At 38.2% G+C, this 22,842-nt stretch overlaps 1 protein-coding gene across 1 annotated transcript; it reads left to right on the top strand.

Annotated features, from left to right (window-relative positions):
* Positions 1 to 2,194: 2,194 nt before the first annotated feature.
* SLC39A8 (solute carrier family 39 member 8) lies at positions 2,195 to 21,883 on the top strand (the record flags this gene model as incomplete). The annotated part of the gene is made up of 9 exons (XM_079534339.1): positions 2,195 to 2,374; positions 8,413 to 8,581; positions 12,767 to 12,936; positions 13,467 to 13,589; positions 13,691 to 13,801; positions 14,771 to 14,938; positions 18,640 to 18,847; positions 19,417 to 19,601; positions 21,737 to 21,883. The coding sequence occupies 9 exons, from the start codon at positions 2,195 to 2,197 to the stop codon at positions 21,881 to 21,883; spliced, it is 1,461 nt and encodes a 486-aa protein (XP_079390465.1).
* Positions 21,884 to 22,842: the final 959 nt, after the last annotated feature.

Genomic DNA, 22,842 nt, shown 5'->3' with positions numbered 1-22,842 from the left:
TAAGAATGAATGCAAATCTGAATTTGCTTAATTACACTAATTTAAATAATCCTTTATATTTCTGATTTAAAAGGAAGTCCTTGAAAATTAAATCAATTTTTAAATTAACCCTTTGGCCCTGCACTACAGGGCACTGACAAATCAGGCACCAGCACCATGTTTTGATGTAGCTGCTTTAGCCAATGTGCTCGTTTCCAGTTTATCTACTGTTCATAGGGAACACTTCGATATAGAGGCTTTCAAATTTCAGAATGTCTTCAATAATTAACTATGATTAGGGCTGTGTTTAGGAATAGACACACTCAAGATTATGGTTTAGAAGGACCCACTTCACGTAATGAAAGAAGAATCAGAGAGTCATAGAATCACAAGGTTCGAAAGGACCTACTAGATCATCTAAATCCAACCGTCCTTCCATTACCATTGCTACCACAAGCTCCTAAACCATATGTCGCAGCTCCTCATCCAGACCCCTCTTGAACACTGCCAGGGATGGCGACTCCACCACCTCCCTGGGCAGCCATTCTAGAGCGCCTGACCGCACTCTGAGAGAAAAAGTTTTTCCTAATATCTAATCTGAATCTGGCACAACTTGTGGCAGTTTCCTCGGGTCCTGTTTGTTGCCTGCGAGAAGAGGGCCAAACCCCTCCTCATCACAACCTCCCTTCAGGAAGTTGTAGAGTATAATAAAGTCTCCTCTGAGCCTCCTCTTCTCTGGATTGAACAATCCCAGCTCCCTCAGCCGCTCCTCATAAGACTTGTGCTCCAGACCCCTCACCAGTTTCGTTGCCCTTCTCTGGACATGCTCCAGGGCCTCAATGTCTTTCTTGTAGTGAGGGGTCCAAAACTGAACACGATACTCAAGGTGCGGCCTCACCAGTGCTGAGTACAGGGGGATGATCACCTCCCTGCTCCTGCTGGCCACACTATGCTGTGATTCCCTTCATAGCAGAAGAAAACTTGTGTTGATTTTTCTTGAAGTTATCAAAAATGCACATACATGTAAGCAGAGCCAGGGATAGGGTGGAGTATCTCCAGCCACTCCTGTTGGTTCAGCTCAGGCACATGGGCACTGTAATTTGGAACAATGGGCAGCTGGGCTGGAGTAGAGGCTGTGTAAACCTCCACCCGCCAACCCCCAGGGAGGCATGAAAGTGCCTAATCTGCTCAGGCTCTGTAATTCAGAAAGAATTTAAGTTTTCCAATAGCAGAATTTCTGTGGTTGTTGCACTCTGGATCTTTCTGGTAGTTGGTTATAATTCTTATTTCTTTTTTCCTCAGTTGATTGTTTGTGCGTTGTGATATGAAATTTGTTTGTGAATCAATAATCCAAATTAGCGTAAGTGCTGGTGAAATATCTTAACCATGCTTGCATCACTGTGCTGATTCCCTGCTGGTTCTCTGCCTGCTTGGCGCACTGTGTGAATACTGGGCTTGGAAAATTTGGAATCAGGGATAGGTGTCAGCTCATCCAGTTCAGCATGTCTCTACAGAGGTCCTAATGAGAATCTGCTTTAAAAAGGTAACTTTAAAACACATATCCCTGCAGTGAGCAGTGCGAATTCAAAGAGAGCACGTGAAATTCTGCAGCAGGGAGTTACAGAGCAACCTGCACGATTTGTCCAGCTGCAGCTGCTCGGCCGCTGTCCTGCTGCACGAGGACTCGTATCTTGGGTGACGGACTCGGGAATATCCCTGCTTCCCTCGTTTGTTCGCTCGGAAGGCCTCGTGGAACCGCGGATGGAGCTCCGCTATAGAGGCGCGCAGCGCTGACGGAGCCGAGCCGCCGGGCGCCGCCGCGCCGCGTTCCAAGGTCCGGGTGCCTCGGCCGCCGGGACAGCGCGGCCGGGACCGTGCGGCGGGGCCAGACGTGGAGCTGGACCTTGGCCTGCGGGCTCCTCGCGGCTGTCCGCGGGACCCCGGCGGCAGTGACGGGCCCGCTCCCTGCCGGCAGGTGCGCGCTGGGGAGCGCCTGGCTAGCCTAGAGACTGCACGTAGGGCGCTTCGGCGAGGCCGCTCTGCCCCGGAGCTCGTGCCCGACGGCTCCGCGCCGCAGCCGGTGGTGTCGCGGAGAAGCGCCGCGCCGGGGCCGCCCCGTTTCCCCACTACGCCCCACGGGGAGGGGCCGCCGCCTCCCACGCCCCGCCGGGCCGCCGAAGGGCCGCGCTCCAGCCACACTCGCCGTGGCGCGGAGATGCTCGCGGGGGCAGCGGTGCGGGGCAGCCCGGCGGCGACCTTCGCCGAGGACGTGCTGCGCGTCTTCGGGAGCAACCGGAGCCTGTCGGCCGGGCAGCTCTCGGCGTTACTGAGCCGGCTGGGAGCCGCGCCCGCGTTGAGCGCCGTGCTGCTGCTGCCCCACCTGCACCACAACCAGGTACGGGTACCGCCGCGAGGGCCGGGCTGCAGCGCGGCCAGGGTTCTGGCTCGGAGCCTTCGTGGTTCCTCGTGGGGAGGAAGGAAAGGAGGGGAGGAGGGAGCAAAGGTCCGCGGCGGGACAGCCGCTGCCGTCCGTCGGGGGCTGCTGCGCGCTGCCCTCGAGGTCGGCTCCACCTGGCGTTTGGCGTGTGCAAACGGTCCGTGAGAATCTGCTAGAGTATTCCTCCGGCTCTTATGTAAGCACAACTTCGGGACGTGTTAACGTGAAGCTGTTGTGTGAAAGCAAACACTTGGTCGCCACTTGCGTGAAGAAACTTTCAGAAACTTCCACATCTTTTGTCTAAAGGGAGTGCAGAGCGTGCATTCATCAGTTCATCTACTGAAATCACTGTAAAACCGTGTTTAATGTATTGACAGAATATTACTGGAATACTGATCCCTTTTCATGAAATTATTCATTCTGTGTAGTGCCTCCATACAAAATTCAGGCAGTGTTGTTACTTTTAATTTCCTATCTGTGTACTGTCTGAGAATACCCGAGTTTCCCTGAAGGGGAATCCTTAGGCTGCTGGAGATGTCCTTATGAAAGGAAAGCAGGGGTGGCTGTTTGCTCTGGTTTGGTTCAACCCAGCAAGAAACAGAGGAGGTATTTTTCTGAGGACCGTGAGACTCTTTTTTGTGCTTGGAGCAGAAGCTCCTTTGCTTGCTCAGCAATGGAGACAAACCTTGGATAAACTCAGTTTGTTTTAGAAGCAGTGTGATTCTGATGTCTTTTCTTTGACCAGGGATTTAATTTGAAGTTAATGCCACTGAAATCAACATAGTATTCAGTATAAGTGTGGTAGCATTTCTCAGAGTCACTGCTTCTATTTCAAATTTAATAAATAAACACTGTTCCAACACGGTGTATTAAAAAAATGTGTATAATCATTTCCTGCCACACACGCTAAATATGAGTTTGCAGTGTTAAATACAGTCGTGAAAAGGATCTTTCTTTAGAAGGGCTTAAAAATGAGTAGATTCCTTAGTGGTTCCTTCAGGTTTTCCCTCTGCAAAAGCACGTAGCCCTCGTACACAGACTACAGAGAGAGAAAAATACTTATTACTGCCAACACTATTCCTCATAAATCATTTGAAGCTTAACTGAAACAATCGTTTTCTTTTAAACAGACCTGTTTTAATTATGTCCTTTTTGAAAAATATCTAGGGCGCCGTACTGAAATGTGTCCTTTTTTGCTAAGTTACTTGTATTCCTTCTTAAAATTGACTTTTCAGCCATTTAAGCAAGTGCATTTAACGTCTTGGTTCTTGATCCTTCAGGGGTGTAAAGTACATCAGTGGCTTTGTTCAGTGCTGTTATTTCAGTTATTTCAGTAATTCGTGTGACCATTTTTGACACTGTGACTCAAACTTTGTGATTTCAAGCTTATTATTTTGAGTACCCACTGATTTTGGAAAAAAAAAAAACAAACCACCAAAACCAGAAAGTGGCCTAATCGAGGTTTGTGTGTTGTAAGGCACCAGAGGCCCAAACTCTACTGAATTTCAATGGAGAAAAATAAGTACTTCTGGAGAGTGAATTGCGTATTTTTCAGGCAGGCTGGATCATCTACTGAGGTTGGATAGATATCTGACTGTAGGAGGAAACGAGGATTATCTTAGACTTTCAGTTCCTAACTTCAGTGTCCAGAGTTAGTGGGATGATTCCAGGTCCTTTCTTTCAGTGAAGATAACACACCCCTGTGCTATCAATAGCCCCTCATCCAAACCTGAGGTCATTTATAGTGGAGAGCAGATCAGTAAGGAACAGCGACAGAACCCTTAAAAAACTGACAGAAAGGAACAGCCTCTATCAGTATTGTCCTTTTATTCCAGGTTGATTTGAGAAGATAAGACGAGAGGAAAAAATGTTTTAATTTGTTAGTGATGGGGTTTCGAACATAAACTTATGTAAAACTTTGTAGGCATGTACAGTAATTTACATTGTATGATGTCCAATATGACACTTTTTTTGTGTAATTGCATCATGCCAGACTACCCTCCTCCCCTTCCCACTCCCCACCCCCCCTTTTTTTTTTTGAGTAATATTTTGGAAGTTTTGATTGAGCTGCCTTTTGCTCGTTTATTTTCTTTCATTGTGAATTTTTATAATTCTCTTTATTTTGTGTCTGCAGTTTTTTTTCTGTTCACTTTTTTTCCATTATCATCATTCCTTAGTGTGCAAGCTAAGACTTTCTTCAAGAGGAATAATGGTAACTGAGGAAACTCAAATGCTGCTCTCTGCTGTTTTTTCATACTTCACGGTGGAATTCCAACACTTTTTAGTCCTACAAATAGCTATAAAATTAGTGATGATTGCAATATAATAGATGATGACGTGTTTACTGACTATGTCCTTTACGTTGTTAGGAAGAAATGTAAAGACAAAGCTATACTTTATCTTCTGTCATTGATTTCATTGTCATGTAAAAGGCATACAGTTATATTCAGAAGTTTTAGTCAAAAAATATGCAGAAAGTGGGTGGATTTTGGAAGGTAAAAAAAACTCCTGACATTGTCTTTATTCTATTCTTTGGGGTAGTCAGTAGGTGCTAAAATCATAGTTGGACTGTTCTAAAATTGTATTTGTGTAGCTTTTATGTTGCACCTGAATATTGTCTTAATGCAATTTATTTTATCTTTAAAACAAAACTTTGGACAAAATAAAGTATAAATCATTATTGACATTAGTGTTCTGATATTGTGTATTTTTGCCTGAAAATGAATCAGAACAGTAAGTTTGATGTTTTGGATAAAGTAGAACAAGGCTGGTATCTGCTATTATTTCATTTATTTTGCTAGTGTTTGCTAGTTTGCTAGTACTTCTTGAAAGAAGAATGAATGTCCTGACTGTGCGTGTGGCTTATGGTCTTGATTCATCACCACGATCTGATGTTGCCTGGCCAGTGAGAAGATAAATAGGCTTTTTTGTTCTACTCTATACATGTCTTACTTACTAGAACATTTCCAGTGAATTTCAGCGTTCATGGACATTTTTCAGCTCCCCACATAAACAGCTACCTTGAGTGTGTGTATGAAATCCCCAAAGCACACAAATGTATTCAGGCAGCTTTATATGGTTGGACTTTCTTACTGAGAGCTGCTTAGTGAATGCATGATCATCTCCTAGTATCCAGTTCTCACCTGTGATGTGTGACAAAAAAATCTAGCCTAGTATTTAACCTGTTAACATCTAGAAACTGCAGTGACTGGTTGCTGTTGGATATCAGCACTTCACATGTGGAATGCTACAGATAAAGGTAAAGCAAAGATAAGAACACATCAGAAAATCAGGAATGAAATGTTTACAAGATGGTTGGCATTATAGCATTCTTTTATTCATTCTCCTGTTAAAAGGCACTTTGCATTATATTTTACTGAGCAATTGTCTCATTCTTTCCTGTAAATAATGTGGTGATCTGGTGTCTGGTTTTTTATTATAGATATGTGCTATGCTGGTGTGAAAAGACTAGGAAATTGAACATCACTTTATTTCATTTACAGTCTTAAAAGAAAATCCTGTATTGGTCAGTTCAGAGACATGGTCAGTTATGCTGTATCCTCTTTGAAGCTGTGAGTTAAAGGCTAGGTAACAGTCACATTACAGCCAGTCATCTCACTTTTAGCACCATGACAAGGCTTACTGAATAGCCAGGGACAGGCATGATGGTAGACTTATTGAGCCAGGACGTCATCCTCAGTCCTCTATTCCATGAGGATAAATCATATTTCTGCTGAGATTACCTGTCAGTCTTGCAAAATAAATAGCTTGAGTTTTTACAGTAATGTGATTGTCTTAATGTATTTATCCTCCAAAGATAAATACAGTTTTGCAGTGTGCAAACACAAGTTGCTCCAATTCAAGACTTCCAAGTGATGATTGAATCTTTTAATTAGTCTCTTAATTGTGTCTGTGAACTCACACAAGCTTGCGTTTCAGCCCTTGGATGAATGTAGGAGTTGCTGAGAAGATGAGGTGACTCAGAACAATGAATCATTTGCAGGAGTTGTTATCATCTGGGTTTGTCCCTGATCAAAATAATAATAGTAATTAAATAAAATGCTGTTTCTTGCCCTTGCATAAAAGCGCTCTTGTCCAATGAAATTTCTCATTTCTTTGTAAGCCACAAGTTTACTAATTCATGCTTGTCAAATTGATATTTTTTTGCTCGAACAAAAATATTTGTTTGTTTTCCTTTGTAAACTAATATTAACATACTAGTATTTAAAATTACTAGTCATCCATTCTATATTTCTAGGAAAGAGATATTTAACTATTTTTGAGGTAGCTACATCATGAACCTCAGTGCACACTGGCTTGTTTTTCTAACAGCCATTCACTGCAGCCTTCCACAAATGGCTCTTCAACTAGCTGATAATACTAGAAGCACAGTATAGTAACTATTCCTATAGACCACAACTATCCTCTCTTTGTATCATACTGGGAATATTAGTCATATATTCCGCATTATTTCATAATGCAGATTTAAGGGTAAAATGATTAAATGCAATATAGAAAGCCTCAGAAGTTCAGCTACTGAGCTGTAAAAAAAACTTGAGATGATTTCTCTGTGCAGCAGTTCCTCTGAGACTAAATGGGTCAACATGCTTTAAAACAAACAAACAAAAAAAATTAGACGGGGTCATTCAAAAGAAGGGCAGAAACATTCTGGATATAATTTGCCTGAAGTCACTTGAATTGGCCCGAAGGTTCTCCTCTCAGCTAAACAAGAAATAATCACATGAAAATGATATGTGCATACCTTTCACCTTTTGGACAATGTTAGGAAAACATTTTTTAATGGAAATGGAGGCAGCTCTGTTGAAATAAGTGAGTTGTAGTTACTTTGGCTTGTCTCCAGAATAAATTTGCTTTATGAATAATCCTGAATTACTGGAGAAGTGCAGGGGAGTCTGCATAGAGTAGGGAGTGACCACTGGTAATTGTTAAGGCTTCCGATACTCTCTACACTTGCAGTGACACTGAGATACGCTACAGAGCATGCTGTGTGCTGAATTGATGTCTCATATTGAAAGAAAGCACTTTTTGTCTTGAGACTCATCCTTAATATGTGTATATTGTACATTAGCATGTTAAATTACTTTAGTTTGCAGCCAAAAAAATAAAGCTGTGTGTTTATTGATCATTGCCAGAGAATGTGAATATGAATAAGTGGAAATCATTAGATGAAAGTCTTTAGTGGTATGGAACATTTAATGTAAAAGTGCTCTTTTTTTTCCCCATAAATATGTGTTTTAAGTATTTTATTGTTATTTAAGTATTTTATCTTTTTGGTTGAAAATAACCAAGAGAAGGACCAGGCCTAGTTTAGCACAACTATGCACATTTGTCTTTGACCGTTAGGTACTGTGGTGTCCTGAGCTGAAGGCAAAGTGAAGATCCAAAGTAGCTGTGGATTTCACTGGAGTATGGGATGGTTTTACAAAACAGTGGTTGTTGTTAATAATTGTTGCCTATAAAATTAATGAAAAGTCTTTCATGCTGCTAACGTTTGGACTGTTCTAGAACGGTTAATTTGAGGAAATAATATGAGACATTTCTGTGAAGTAGAAGCAGTCATTTATATGAGTAAGCAGTCACTGAATTACCAATCCTTTTCTGATGCTATTCCATCGCTAAGATTTTTTTGTGTCTGGTCTGTTCTTAAATCTAATTATTTTGTAATTACATGGGATTTAAATTATGTTGAGGCTATACTAACAAATATATTGTAACGTTTGTCTGCCCTGATTCACGGCACATAATATTTGCAAACATAAATGTAAAACTTGTTTCACTTATTTTAAGTTATCTTAAAATACCTAAATTTCCTTCTGCTTCACATTAAGCAGTTGCCATGTTTTCATGAGCAGTGTGCAAAGAGTGTGTACACTACTTTGAAAATATGTTGGAGTGTTTTTACATCATAATTCTTGGGTTTCTCTGTGGATGGCTTTCTTTATTTTTATTATTGCCAAAAATCCTTTTTGTTGCAGTGCCTGACTGGAGAGGAAATTTTTTCTTTGCATGGAATACCAAACAACAGTCACATATCAAATTCAGACTTCTCTACAGTATGTCCTGCTGTTTTGCAACAGTTAATTTTTCACCCGTGTGATCATCAGGAAAATTCTGTGGATGCATCTAGACCACATTCTTTACAAGGTTAGTTATTTCAATGATACTCTGATTAGATTGCATGGAACCTAAGGCATGGTGAAAAAAAAAAGCCAAAAACATAATAGAGAAGAACCAGTTAGTTGACAAAATCTCTCATTCCTTTGGTAAGGATCAAATGTGTGATATCCAAATTCATTGTTCTTGGGGACTAGATGTAAAAGATGAGATGTCGAATGAGCATGTGCCAAATGAGAGTATTTATTAGCAGAGGTACTGCAATGTTTTTCATAACTTTCAAAATACCAGCATTAGTAACATTTCAATTGGTATTAATAATTATAAATAATATAATGTTTTTTAGGAATTACCAATCATTCCTAAAACTTACCTGTTTCTGTGAATAATAAGAACTACATTTGATTAATCGCTAGCATTGTGGCATTGATTTATCATGATTGTTTTAGTTTATTTATATCTTATGAGGGCACATTTTCAGGAAGCTTTTAGTATCTACACCACAGTGTAGTGGGATCTGTTTTTTTTTTGGTTTTTTGTTTTTTTGTCTTTTGGTACTGTTTTTTTGTTTATTTATTTATTGTTGGGAGGCACTGTTTGGATAGGTTGTGTGCAGAAGGCTTGATATCTAGTTGATCATGTAAGGCATGTAGACCACCACTCCTATTTTTCTTTTATCTGGATGGCTCAGAAGCAGTGTCCAGTAGACAGATAAGCAAGGCAGTGTTTTCTCTGCCCCTCCCTTGCCTGCAGCTCAAGAAATCTGCAAGGCCCATGCTTAGAGTTTTTAAAAACCACAAGTATGTGAGACTGTGACAGGGAAATTCACAGAAAGATCCAGAGCCAAAAGTAGGCTTTAATGCATGTATATCCTCTGTAGACTTATGTGTTGCCCCCCATCCCTGCCCCAGGAAAAAATGAATCTGTATTGTGGCAATATTGAGAGCAGTTGATTTCTATTACTGTCCATCATGCAAAATTCACAAGGCATATTTCCAGTTGTGCTTCTGAGTTTTCTGCTTAGGGACTCTCACGCATTTTAAGAATATCCAAAGTATGAACAGATAAGGCATACAGAAGAAATGAATTCAGTAAACTTCATGGGGCAGCTACTTGCATTAAAGAGGTGTTGCATAAGCAAACTAGAAGTTAAAAGACAGTGTATAGTGTATCTTTTTTCCTTGGGCTTTGTGTATCTAATATCTAACCTAGCTGAAACACTTGTTTCCTCCTACCCTTTCTCACCCCTCTGAAGTGTGATAGTGGTATGGAACAGCATGAAATAGCTATAAATGTCCAGGGCTAATTGCTATTCTGTGCAATCCTCTTGGCTTTTTAAAAAGACTTTCACACCCTTATTTCCTCTTCTTTTTAGGAAATTGCTCATGAGGAGCCTGAGCCTGCCTCAGGAAGGCCTAGAGCAAGGGTCCCCGCTTCTTGTAAGGAATAATACTGAGCACTGGAGTTTTGAGGGGGACTTACTCTCCTGCTGCCTATTTTTTTGATTTCTCTTGGTTTGGCATCTGAGTACTCTCTTTGTTGGGGCTGGAGTTCTAGAGACATTGAGTGGTTGATGGCAAAAACTGTCCATGTCACAGTATCAGGGTGGACTGTGCTTCAGTGCTCTGCTCTGTTACATGATCTCAGACAAACCTGTTTTCCAGGGAGTATTCACTCATGGAAGGCTTAGTGTGGATAGAGTCCTAGTGAATAAAAACCATTTTAAGAGAATGGTGCATACATGGTATGGTGTTATAATACAGCAATAAAGCAATTTTGGCAGCATTGGTTATCTTGGAATCTTATCGCTCTCTACCTGCTCCCCCCCCCACCAGTTTGCAGTATTTTCTTTAAAGTAACAATTCCCATAATAGTATAATCATGGGGTAATATAGTAATAGTAATAAATCAATATGTTAAATTCCAAATCATATGAGCCATCCACATCTAGAACAGAATTTTAAAAACAAAACTCCTTCTGCTTTCTGGTTGCACTAGTCTCTGGTGAATTAGGAAGTAAAAAGCCTTTTCTTTACTTTTCTCTGTGGTGACAAAAGGGAATAATTCATACCAGTGGATTAGACTATATCTGTACTTGCAAACACGGATTCTTTTTGTACCTTGAGACATCTCCTGCAGCATTAAGCATATAGTATGATGACAGGTATTTCATTTACTGCATATACTTCATGTTAAGTGTCTCAGTACATGTGGCTGTTCTGAACAAGCAATGCCAGCATGAGTGTTAGACCATACATTGGAAAAGCATGTAATATTGTGGGAACTTTCAGAATTTGGCAATACCCAGTTTTTCTGTGCTTGCTTTTAAGCTCCATTCTTCTGCCGTTTTGGCATCCTCTGTTTTACACGCGCAATTTGTGAACTTATCCTCTTTAGTTGTAGAAAGTGATTTGTAGTGACAGGATTTTTAAATCATAATTTGTGAAACTTGTTCTAATGTCCTGTGTCTAGTGAAGTAATTTGGGCATGTAACCTAAATTCTTTATATCCAAAAAAGATTTTGTTTTTAGTTTTGTTAACTCAGTTTAAAATGTGTATTTTTCTCAGGAAAAATATGTAGGAATTGTTATTGTCTTAAAATGAGAGACTTGCTCTTCTATAGTAATCCCAAATGGCGGTGTGTGACTCATAATGACACTTATTTATTATAGATTTGATTTCTAAAAGACATTTACAAGCTTGACTGTCCTGTATTGCAATGGGAGTGAAGCTCCTGTGCAGCTTAGTGAATCTAACTGTATCTAATGGTCTATTTATCCCTCTCTATCTCCTTCTCTCTAAAACGTGGCAAGTGAATATTTTGCTTGGCACTGATGTACCTCTTGCAAATGCTTTGAATGCTTCTAGTGCTGTCCTTCCTGTTCTTTACACAATATGAAATTCATCACATACAGAAATTGTATCTCTGTGCAAACGATGTGTAGCAATTCCAGTTGCAGGTGATGAACCTGGTCTAGTGTGTTTGCTAATCTAGTGTTACAGGAAAGTTGGGCTGCAGATTTCAATCTGATCTGTTTGTTTCTGCTATGTAGAAAGGAATTTATGGTAACTTTTCTACGTACATATGGCAAAACTTATAATGAGGCTATTATATTGATGCAGCTTTTTGGATTATACCAAACTGTTCTTGTATGTCCAACATTGTGTTGGCTTTGATTGTAATTTGTGGTTGATTTTTAAAGACAAACTCTTTGTCCATGTGCATATCTTTGTATTTCTGTGGTCTCACTTGAGGCAGCATTGTAGACTTTCTCAGTGCAACCCTTAAGCTTCTTTGTACTCACAGGGACTCGAGATAGAACTGGGTAAAACTGTAGCTACACAGAAACAAAATGTTTTGATGCTATTAAAAAAAAAACAGCAGCAAAACTCCTGCAATCTACAGGTCAGACACTAAAATAATTACAAGCCCTAGTGTCTGAACTCAGAAAATCTGAAACTATGCATATGGTGAAGGAAGCTAAATGATGGCCAAACCAGGTGCATTTGCTGCTTCTTAAAGATTTTTCTCCTGGTGTCCATCTTTTTGAACATAGAACAACTTCTTTATATGCTTTCATTTCTCTATTTTAATAATCTCTGTTATTAGGTATTTACCATCTTGCATGTCTAATAAGTAGTGATGGAGTTTGTTTTCAGCAAAGCAGAAGCTCCCCCCTTTTGAATGATGGGAAAAGGAGGAATGTCAGGAACAACACATTACCACCTCAGGGTGATCTGAAGGAATCATTCTTTATCAGGAAGGACTTTTGGGTCTTGTACAGCCAAGACGGCAGATTTTCTATCTAGAAGTTTTTAATGGAAATGACAGTTGGATCTAACCCTGGGACTAGCAAGATTTTGCATCTTAAGACAATGTTACTTCGACTGTTGACTTAAGCCCAAGTTTTTAATCTTCACTGACTGTAAAGAGATCTGATTTACTCCAGCAGTTGTATATCCCAGATATTGGCCCAATTTCAGTTTTTAATATGGTAGTCCCAGACAGTATGTCCATGTATTTCCCTTCTGTGGGTATATGCCTTAAATATCTGTGCTTTTATAATTTTTATCTTCATTAAGTATAATTGCAAGTAGCAAACAATTACCTTTTCCCAATTCAACATCAATTCAGATGTTATATAAAATCACAAGCAGCCCTAAGTGAATTTTATACTAACTTTTTAAATATTTCTGTTTGTTTTCTATCCACAGTTTGGGGATTTGGGTTCCTAGCTGTGACTATCATTAACTTGGCATCACTTCTGGGATTTATTTTAACTCCTCTCTTAAAGAAGTCTTATTTCCCTAAGATTTTAACCTACTTTGTGGGCTTGGCCGTCGGTACTCTCTTTTCTAATGCAATTTTCCAGCTCATTCCAGAGGTAAGCAAGGAAAATCTTTACTTTTTTGTATGATAGTTTCCAAAGTGTATTAATTCTAGAAGCATGCTGCAGTGGTCTTCTGAGAGTGTAGGTTGAAGTCTCCAGAGGGTTGTGGTTGGCCATCAGTGACACTAGCTTCCCTCTCTGTCTGGGTGGGCAGAGCCATCAAGATCCATGTGTTCCTGTGACCTGGGGAAGACCAAGCGTTATTTTGCCTCTAGACAGAAAGAGGAATGGATTGGATAAAGTTCTAATGTCTTAAATTTGTTCCAAATTAGACCTCCTAATTTTGCAGTTAACTACTACATCCTGCATGTAAAATTCTGCTGTATTGAAACTCTGCTGGTATTTAATTCATATTGAAAAAAAAATCTAGAAGGATCAGGATTTTTCATAATTTCTGCCTCATTGAAACTTGTGGCTGGTAGAAAGACTGTATTTTTGTAGAGTATTTGTGTATTGTGGGGGATATTGTTATGGAAGTGTACTAAGATTCCAGTCTAATTTGCATTGCTTTTATCTTCTGTTAGGCATTTGGATTTGATTCCCATGTAGATAACTACATTGAGAAAGCAGTTGCTGTATTTGGAGGATTCTATATTCTCTTCTTTGTGGAAAGGATTCTTAAAGTGATACTAAAAATCTATAATCAGGTAACAAAAGGCTAACTGTGCAAGCTTTATCTTAAAGTAAATGTTATTTTTTTATGAGCTTCTCGATAGCTTGATAAGATGTGGGATTTTTTTTTCCTGAGGATTTCAGCATTACTGAGTGTTCTGATGCATCTGTTTTAAATCCATATGGAGATGTAAAGCAATCTCACTTTTTTGAGGAAGTTACAAGCAGAGCTGGAAATAGAATCCAGGTGTGTGTGTATGTGTGTGTGTGTGTGGTCTGATGTCACTGGTATATGCTCTAGCTGCCTTCAAAGGCCAAATCTGCAGTATGCTAGCTAAACATCAGAAGAAAAAAAAAGGAAATATGTAAAAGTTGAAGAGAGTGGAGTATCCCTCTGGAGCTCCTGTCTGGGCAGGACAAATCACTGTAACATATATATCTTCTTATTCACCTGTAAAGTTCAATTTGTTTGTGCTGACAGTTTGTGAATCTCACCTGCAGTGACTAGCTCTGTGTAACCCTGTGCTCTGGTACAACAAACAAACCTGCTTTAGTGGCACTGCAGTTATCTAAGTACTACACAACGTCTGCTTTCTACCCATATGTCAGAGTACTTTATTTCTGTGTGCACACATGGATGAGACTGAATTTGTATCAGAGAAAGGCCTCTCAAACTTTTTGGACTCTCTAATCATGTCTTGCCAAGAAAACTGTCTTCTGTAGCTACTCTTACATCGGTCTGGGTCTTTGCTCTCAAACTGATCATGCTATTGAAAATAACAGGGACCCAGTTGTACCTTGTTTGCAATGGCTATATGAAAAATGGGAAAAAAATAATTTGCACTTTATTTTTGGTAACAGCTCTACTTGGTAAGCAGCTGTGAATAACTAGCAAATGTTGATACTAATGGTGAAGGCATTTGGTTTTGAAAGGCTCTACATAAAGGTATAACAATGAAAAAATTTCACAGGTATTTGAGGAGTTTTCTGGCTAGCTGAAAGTAAGAAATATATTGGGAACCTAAATAAATTTGGAGTTCATCTAAAATTTTAAATATTAAATGATTTATTGCTGCTCATTTAAACATTTACTTGGTATTTGAAAGCAAAGTTACACAAATATGAAATGCCCAGTGCATTTTCTTTTAAGGTCTATATTTCTTTGTTATTTCACTTTTTATTTAATAAGCTACCTATTTATTTATTTGTCATCCAGCCTGACCATAACGACTTAGAAAATGGTGAACAGAATCAATCTAAGGATAAGACTAGTCCCTCCAAACCACCATCATCCAGCAATGGAGTGACTTGTTACGCAAATTCAGCCATCGTAGAGAGCAATGGAAATTTTGGTTTTGACAGTATTAGTGTTGTCTCAGCACAGGTATGAAAATTATCTGTTTTATTCCTACCTATTATATAAGCATATATGAGGAAGAGAGAGAGTATGAACTTTTATTACTTATGTGAAGTTTTTCTACATTTTTAGATTATAGCTTGCTTGAGCCCTATAAAAACGCATGGGTTTTCTGGGGGCAAACTTAGGAAAGCTGAACAATGCATTCAATTAGTAACCAACTCAAAAAGGTAGTAGATATCAGTGTGAGGGCAGATAGGACAGAGATAAATGTTTAATCAGTTAATTCTGTTGATTTTGGTTTTGTTGTTACTGATTTGTTTAAAGTGTGTTTTATTGCTACATGACCCATATTATGTTTCTGACAACATATAACGTTAAGTTTGAGAACTTGGTTTTTCTGAATCAATGATTTATGAGGAAAACTGGTACAATAACTGTCGTGCTGGTTGTGCTTAATCCAGTATACTTAGGTACTGTAGGGATTACGGAAGTATTGTAGGTTGAGGCAGTAGCTGTTCCTCCTGATTTAAATATTATTTTTTTTCAGATTTGTTGTTCTGTACTTCTGTGTTTGTTTCTATACTACAAATATAACCTCCTTCTGTCTGAGAAGAAAATGATAGCAGGAAGAAAATGTTGGTGAACTTCATTATTCTTTTCCTTGTGCACAGAGGAGCAGTACTGCCCCTTATTTAAAAAAGCAGCAAACAAACAAAAACAAAATGGAAAATTGTAACAACAACAGTAAGATGGCTGAGACAGATTTTTCACAGTAAAGATTTCTGGTTTACTGCCTGTGCTCCTCACAGTGCAGTAGGATAGGTCAGCATCAAATTTTACATGCTTTTGATACGTAGGGATCCACTTGGGATATATAAATTATATTCATAATAGAATTTGACTGTCCTCTTAATCTGAAGCTCAAGAAAGGGGGCAAACACAATATATGGTAACTTTTACAGCAGTAACTTTTCTTAAACGTGCTTCAGAGACTGGTTGCTGAAAATGCCTGTAGTCTCAAGCATGTAACATTAGACGTGTATAATAAAACTTTATGGTGACTTTTATTTATGTCCTCTGGGCAATTTCAGGGTTTCTTGATCCTGCTGGCAGTCCCAGAGGATGCTAAGGGATATCTATGGAAGATATTTTAAGCAGAGAGGTATTGCTCTGTCCTAACTGCTATTGGATCTTCTGCTAACGTGCAGAATATTACTCTTGTTCTACAAGATTTTAACAAATTGAGATTCTGACTTATGTCTGGGGGAGTCACAGATTCTTTAGAAATAGCAATGGTAACCTGTTGAGATAACATAAGATAAAATAAGAGAGTCTCTATATCGTTTCTTAAGTTTAGAAACAAAGAAGAGACCATTGCTTTGAAAGTTTAAAAAAAAAAAAAAAAAAAAAAAAAAAAAAGGCAAAAAATATCAAAGTCAGCTTTGGTTTACCATAAATTGTGGTAATCCAAACAATACAGAACTGTGCTAATAATTAATAAAAGTCAGACCTGATAGATCTGTTGGGTGTTCCTGAGCTCCTTAGCTGGCATCTCTTCTGTGGCATCTTCTGAGCTACCATGACAAAGAGGGAACATTACTGCAGAGACAGACACTGTTCATTTTTGCCTTTAATGCCCTCATATTTGTATGGTAAATTTATCAGTAGTCTGCCTTGAGCATTTAGAATATGTATTAGTCATTTGTCTATTTCTGTTGGACATATAATCTAGTAAAGTTCAGAACGTAAACCCAGATGAGCAATGTCCTTGTACTTTATATGATTTACAAAAGAAATCCTGTCGTTATCTGAAATAGATTACAGGCAAGAATTGTACTTCAGAGCTACACAGTAAATGGCAGACAGACACATATGCATATAACAGAAGTCCCTCCAAATCTGAGTCATAGTTTTTAAGCTACCGTTGTCTCTAAAGTTTAAAAGATTGGAGCAAAAAAGTAGTTTTAGAATTAAATCAAGGCTTCTATCCTAATTTAATTGCAGTTACTGTAAAAAAAAAAGTAAAAGAAACTCCATAGATAACCCAAATATCAGCTCATGTCTGAAGTCATTTCAGTTCTTCATGAGTTCTACAGCTAACTCTTAACATCATCTTCTTACCCAATGTTCATTTTCTTTATAGAGGCATAAAAAGTTCAGTGTGTATATTCACAAAGTATTTATTTTAACAGAAAAGTCCTTGAGATCAGATTTTTATATTTGTCATAAATATGTATGCAAGGACTTGGAGTTTAATTGGAATTCTCACCTGTGCAACTGGCAGAAGAAAATGAGTTCTTTATGTAATTCTTGGCTAAGCTTGTTAAGCCTCTACAGCCCAAAGAGAAATGTAGACATACGCATCATTTCTACTGTGTTTCAATTTGCAGGGAAGCTCCATGTTTTTTTAAGCCATTTTTCATTTCAAATCATAAAATATAAATCTGGGACTTGTTATGCACCGAATTGAAGTTATAACTGTGCTTTATGGCATTTGTTCCATTTCTTAACCGAGGCTTTATTAGCTACAAATTCCAAGTAGTGCAATACACATGTAACTTGGAAATCCTGATCTGAACTTTCATCCTGTCCCAAGGCAGCTGTTACATAGAAGGATGCATAAGAACAGAGTGGGCAAAGTATGAGACAGACCTCATTGCTCTGTCATTAAAGATATTGAAAGCATTCATTAATTGTTATATTTCCATTAAGTTCAAACTTCAGTTGTGTGGTAGCATTATTATTTGATTTGACAAAGATAAAACAATTTCCATATTTGCAAGTCCTTTTTTTTCCCCTGAATACTATGTTTGCAAATATAATGTAACTGTAATATATGTGTGTACAGAAGTTTATTGAAATGGATCATTAGAATTTTTTTTAGCAAAGATTATTTATTTGTGCTCCCAACTGAAATGGCATTTCCTTTATCTTCATCAAGTGTTTCATTACTTCATGATGTCAGATATATAAATTGCTTCCACTTCTGGGAGGAATGATTGAGAGCCCTGGGGTGTATATGCATTGCAGTTTTATGTCAGCCAGTTGTTTTCATGTTATGAGACTTCAACTTGCACAATCAGAAGTAGGCACTGATGTTGTTATTAAACATGAAACTTGTAAAAACTGATTCTGATAGCTGGACTTGACTATCATCAATCAAAATTAGAAATAAAATTAGCAGGCTATCTGGATACATGTCAAGGTTCCCACTTAGCTAGCTGGCTGATACTGACTGGTGATGGATGCATCTGTCTCTAAGAACATGATATGCTGGCAGCAGCATGTAGTTGGTCCAGGTCTGTTTTAGGTAGGAAATACAGATACTCTCAATCGCAGCCTTTTCAGATCCTTCCTGTTGTATGCACTTAATAGAGGTGGCTGAAGAAGCTGTGAAGATCTTTATCAATCCTTGGCAATCTCTTATTTTGAGCACAGTTTCCAGAGACGCATTCAGACACTGTGATCTGGATTTTTTTCTGTCTCAGACGAGGGTATTCAGATAAAGCTGTAGAGTTGGGTGATCAGGCCTTTCACTAAACTGTTGAAACAGAAAATGTTTGCTGCTGTTACCTATGCTGCCTTCTTCTTAGACCAAGTATTCTGGTATCCTTATATACTAGTGCTTTATTTTATGCTCAGCATTCGTTTAAAGCCAGAAGTGTGTCTCATTGGCTTCTTTATTCACTGTTTTATGTAATTAGTTTATTGTGCTGATTTTCCAGGAAGAAGCAATCCAGGGCAGTTTGTGTAAATGTCTTGGTGGGCGCCCGCTGTCAAAGATTGGAACCATTGCTTGGATGGTAACACTGAGTGATGCCGTACATAATTTCTTAGATGGTTTGGCAATCGGTGCTTCTTTCACTTTGTCTCTGTTTCAAGGACTTAGTACCTCCATAGCCATCTTGTGTGAAGAGTTTCCTCATGAACTGGGTAAGAAACTTCATTCAACTTATTGATTTCTGTGGTAACCAGAAATCAGCGTGGGAAAGTTACGCTTGCCAAAACTTGGCATAGATTAAACAGAAATTTAGACAATTTAATGGAAAACATGCTCATCAAAGTATCTTCCCAAGTACCAGAATACATATCTATTGTAGGAAGTTCTTGAATGCAGCTGGATGGAAGCTGGGAATGAATATTAGCACGATGAATCACAGAAAGGCTGGAGTTGGAAGGGACCCCAAAGGTCATCTAGTTCCAAGCCACCTGCTGCAGAGAGGAATATTGTTCACACATGCCATCCTGTGCATGTTTTTTTTTTTCTTCTTTTTTCTTGATGGCTAGTCCCATATTCTCAGAATCTTAGCTAAGTTCTGCATCACCTAATTGCTTTAGACTGTTTTGGTTATCTTAGTACTGAAGAAAATTGAATGAAAGAAAAACAGCAGTAGATTATAAGTTGTATACAAATGTTTTTTTCTTAATTCCTTTGAAATCAGAAAACAGTTTCGTTTGCTGAAGATGGTTTTCTCTTTTTTCATTTCTTTTTTCTCTTGTAGGGGATTTTGTCATCTTGCTTAATGCCGGAATGAGCATTCGACAGGCTCTGTTTTTCAACTTTCTGTCTGCGTGTTCCTGTTATGTTGGGATGGCTCTGGGGATATTAGTAGGCAACAACTTCGCTCCTACCATCATTTTTGCTGTAGCTGGTGGAATGTTCCTGTACATCTCTCTGGCAGATATGGTAAGAAAGAATTTCATTTTTTCAGTTATTTAATTTTCTTCAAGAAAACAAAGACTTCAAAAGCAATCTCTCTGAAGGAAATTAGTATTCTGTCTCTTTCATGCCAGAATCATCTACTTCTTGTTATTAGATGTTAAATAATCAATTATGACCTTAATGGAGGTGCACAAATAATTATGCTTATTCATTAAATGCAAAAGTCTTTGATTTCACAACTAGGGCTGGCCAAACTGTTACTGAAAAGGAATTTTAAATAAGGGAAAGCTTTTCATGAGCTTGGGTAGTTTTTGTAAAAGAATGAAAAAAAAAAAAAAAGTGTACATATATATATTTATATATATATATATATATTCAGCATTTTAAAGAGTTTTGATTATTAAATTAATCACTTGCCTCTTTGGAAGACATCTTCTAAAAGAAAAGGAAAAAAAATAGGTTAACAAAATTAATCTAAATATTTCGTTTAGAATTGAGTTAATAACAGAGGGTTTTATAAGTATTTCTTGGAGTTAAATAAACAATATAAATAGTTCCTTTATTAAATTTGCAGTACCTTAACTACTAATGCTTTTTATTTAGCTTCACTCAGCTATCATGAATCGTAGTGTACTCAAGTATGATATTCAGAACTCATGGCATAAATATAGTGTGGCTCAATTTAAAATTATTATTATTAAATGTGTTGAAGTAGGTAACATTCTTTTCTTTATATGTATTGCTCTGCATGCTTTCTTTCTTTACCTTCTCCTCCAACATCTTCTTTCCTGCTTCTCTTTCATTTTCTAGGTTTATGGATTGTATCACCTGTCTGACTTTTCTCCCCTCTGACAAGTCTGAATTGGGGTGCTTTGCACAGGATCTGGCTTTCCACTTTCTGTTACTATTTTCACACACTTCTGTTCTGCTTGTAGAAGCAGGTAGGATTAACAAAAATGTCTTATCTACTTTCTTTTCTTTTTCCTGTTCTTTTCCATCTTGAACAGAGGCACAGTGTAGCTTCCACGTTAGTAAAATCATCACATGATGAAGCTGAGGGCATGTGACAATGTGTTCACTGAGGTGTGCGAGTACAAATGAGCCTTGCTGTATGGCATGAAGCTAATCTGGTTTCTTGCCTCTTGTGCAAGAGGAGCACAACACAGAGCTCTTGATTGATTTCTGGGAAGGTTTAGCCACTTCCCCCTTACCTTAATCTGTTCTTCAAGAATTGCACTGTGCCTTCAATAGTTCTTTTTGCCTTATGAGATGAAGGAAAGATAAGACATCTGAGTCATCCCAACAGAAGGCTTCTGAAACTAAACTTCAGAGTGGTTTTGCATTCTAGCTATACTATCAGCACAGCAGGAAGAGATTTTAAACTTTGACAAGCGTTGAGTAGTCAAAAACATAATTGACCTTATTTGCAACAAACAGGTAACCTGAATTGCCCCCCTGCTATTGTTGCAAACCTTTATCACCAGTGCTCATCTGCCATCACCTCCATTTGCTCTCAGGAAATATCTTTTATTCTGTTAGCAGCCACCCTTTACTATCATTATACCATTGTGACGCATGTTATGAAAAAAATAATTCCTTCATTACACTGTAAGGTAACGTTTTATATGTTACCACCAGTTTCGCATCATTCTTCTTCTTTCTTCTTTGCTTTATCACTGTCTTCTTAGCCCATCAGACCTTCTACTTGTAACGGGTTTCTCATTTCTGAGAGGCTGTCCATGTTTTCAGCTTCACTTACTTTGCTTATAGATAAAGTAGAAGGATCCTAATCTTTATTTCCTGAACCAAGACTTCTGTCCATTTTTATGAAGGAAGAAACACAACACTTAACAGTACAAGGGCAGCTGCTCCTAGCAATACATGGAACAATAATTGGACCCAAATAAAAAATAGGAAATTTGCATGAGAGCCAACCAGGCAAGACCACAGCAGAAGAAAACCAAAACCATTTCAGTTTTCCATCCTTGATGAAGCAGTTTTTAGCATAACTAGAGTGGCTTATTCTCTGACTGCCTTCACCCTCTATTTGTTCTAGTGCTCAATCCAAAACAGCAATGTGTTCCAGTTCTGAAATGGCCTTGAATTACACATGCTACCACAAGATGGCAATACTTACCTAAAATTATCCACTTTTTCAGTTCCCAGAGATGAATGATATGCTGAGAGAGAAAGTGACAGGAAGAAAGATGGATCTCACATTCTTCCTTATTCAGAATGCTGGTTTACTAACGGGGTTTGCTGCTATACTGTTGATTACCTTGTATGAAGGAAATATTCAGCTGTGATAATGCAAGTGAAAATGGAATCGGTGTTGAAGACGTCAAGTAAATTATGAATGGAAGACATTTGAAATCCATATAGGGACATTTGTTTACCCTTCTTGGTTTTGAAACGTTGACAGATTCCATTCCCCCCTTTCCAAATGCAGGAAATCCTTTTATAGGACTTGCCATTGATCCAAATAGTAGGAGCTGTCAACTTCTGTACTCTGCTAAGGAACTGATTCTAGTACTTGTGTTTCTACCTAAAATTATCAGACATACTTGAGTTGTTACAGAGAAAAAGGAGGTTACTTGGCCAGTAGAATTATGCAGTGTATGCAACTGAGACCAAATGAAAGCTGAGCTCTTCAAGGAAGAAAATAATGCATTCCCATCTTTTTGCAACTGTGATGAAAACAAGCAGTTTCAAAACTGCTTAATTTCATGAGTTCTGCTGCAGGATTTGTTTATGTAAGATCCCCTTCCACCGCCAAAACGAAACTAAAACAAACAAAAAAAAAACTATTTCAAAGTAGATACTAATGAAGCTAAGATTTGTAATTACTAATTAACACTGGAAGGAAAGATACCAGTTACTGCTTTTGATCTTTTCTCTTTATGTGTGCACTAGGGAATTGTTGATTTATTTTCAGAACCACTTTTTTTTTTTTTTTTAATTGGAGGGAGTGTGTGTTAAATTCATGACAATTTATCAACTCCACAACATTTTAGAAACATTGAGTATTTAAAAAAAGTAAGTCAAGCATTTTGTGTTTTGTGAAAATAGCCTTGTTTTATATTTAATTTGCATAGATATTCCTTTTAAAAAAATTTGTATTTTCAGTTAAAATGTTGAAAGGACAGATTGTTAGTTGTACAAAGAAGAACTTAGAAAAAAAAACTTGTTAAAATCAACATTCCAAGGTGTTCCTTTGTAATTTGAATAGTTTTCTTGTGTGCAGTTTTGTGAAGGTTGTGTTACT

This window comes from Tetrao urogallus (genome assembly GCF_951394365.1).
Source record: "Tetrao urogallus genome assembly, chromosome: 4".
NCBI classification, from domain to species: domain Eukaryota; kingdom Metazoa; phylum Chordata; class Aves; order Galliformes; family Phasianidae; genus Tetrao; species Tetrao urogallus.
The sequence above is the reverse complement of the archived record's forward strand: the minus strand, read 5'-3'. Positions and strand labels throughout refer to the sequence as shown.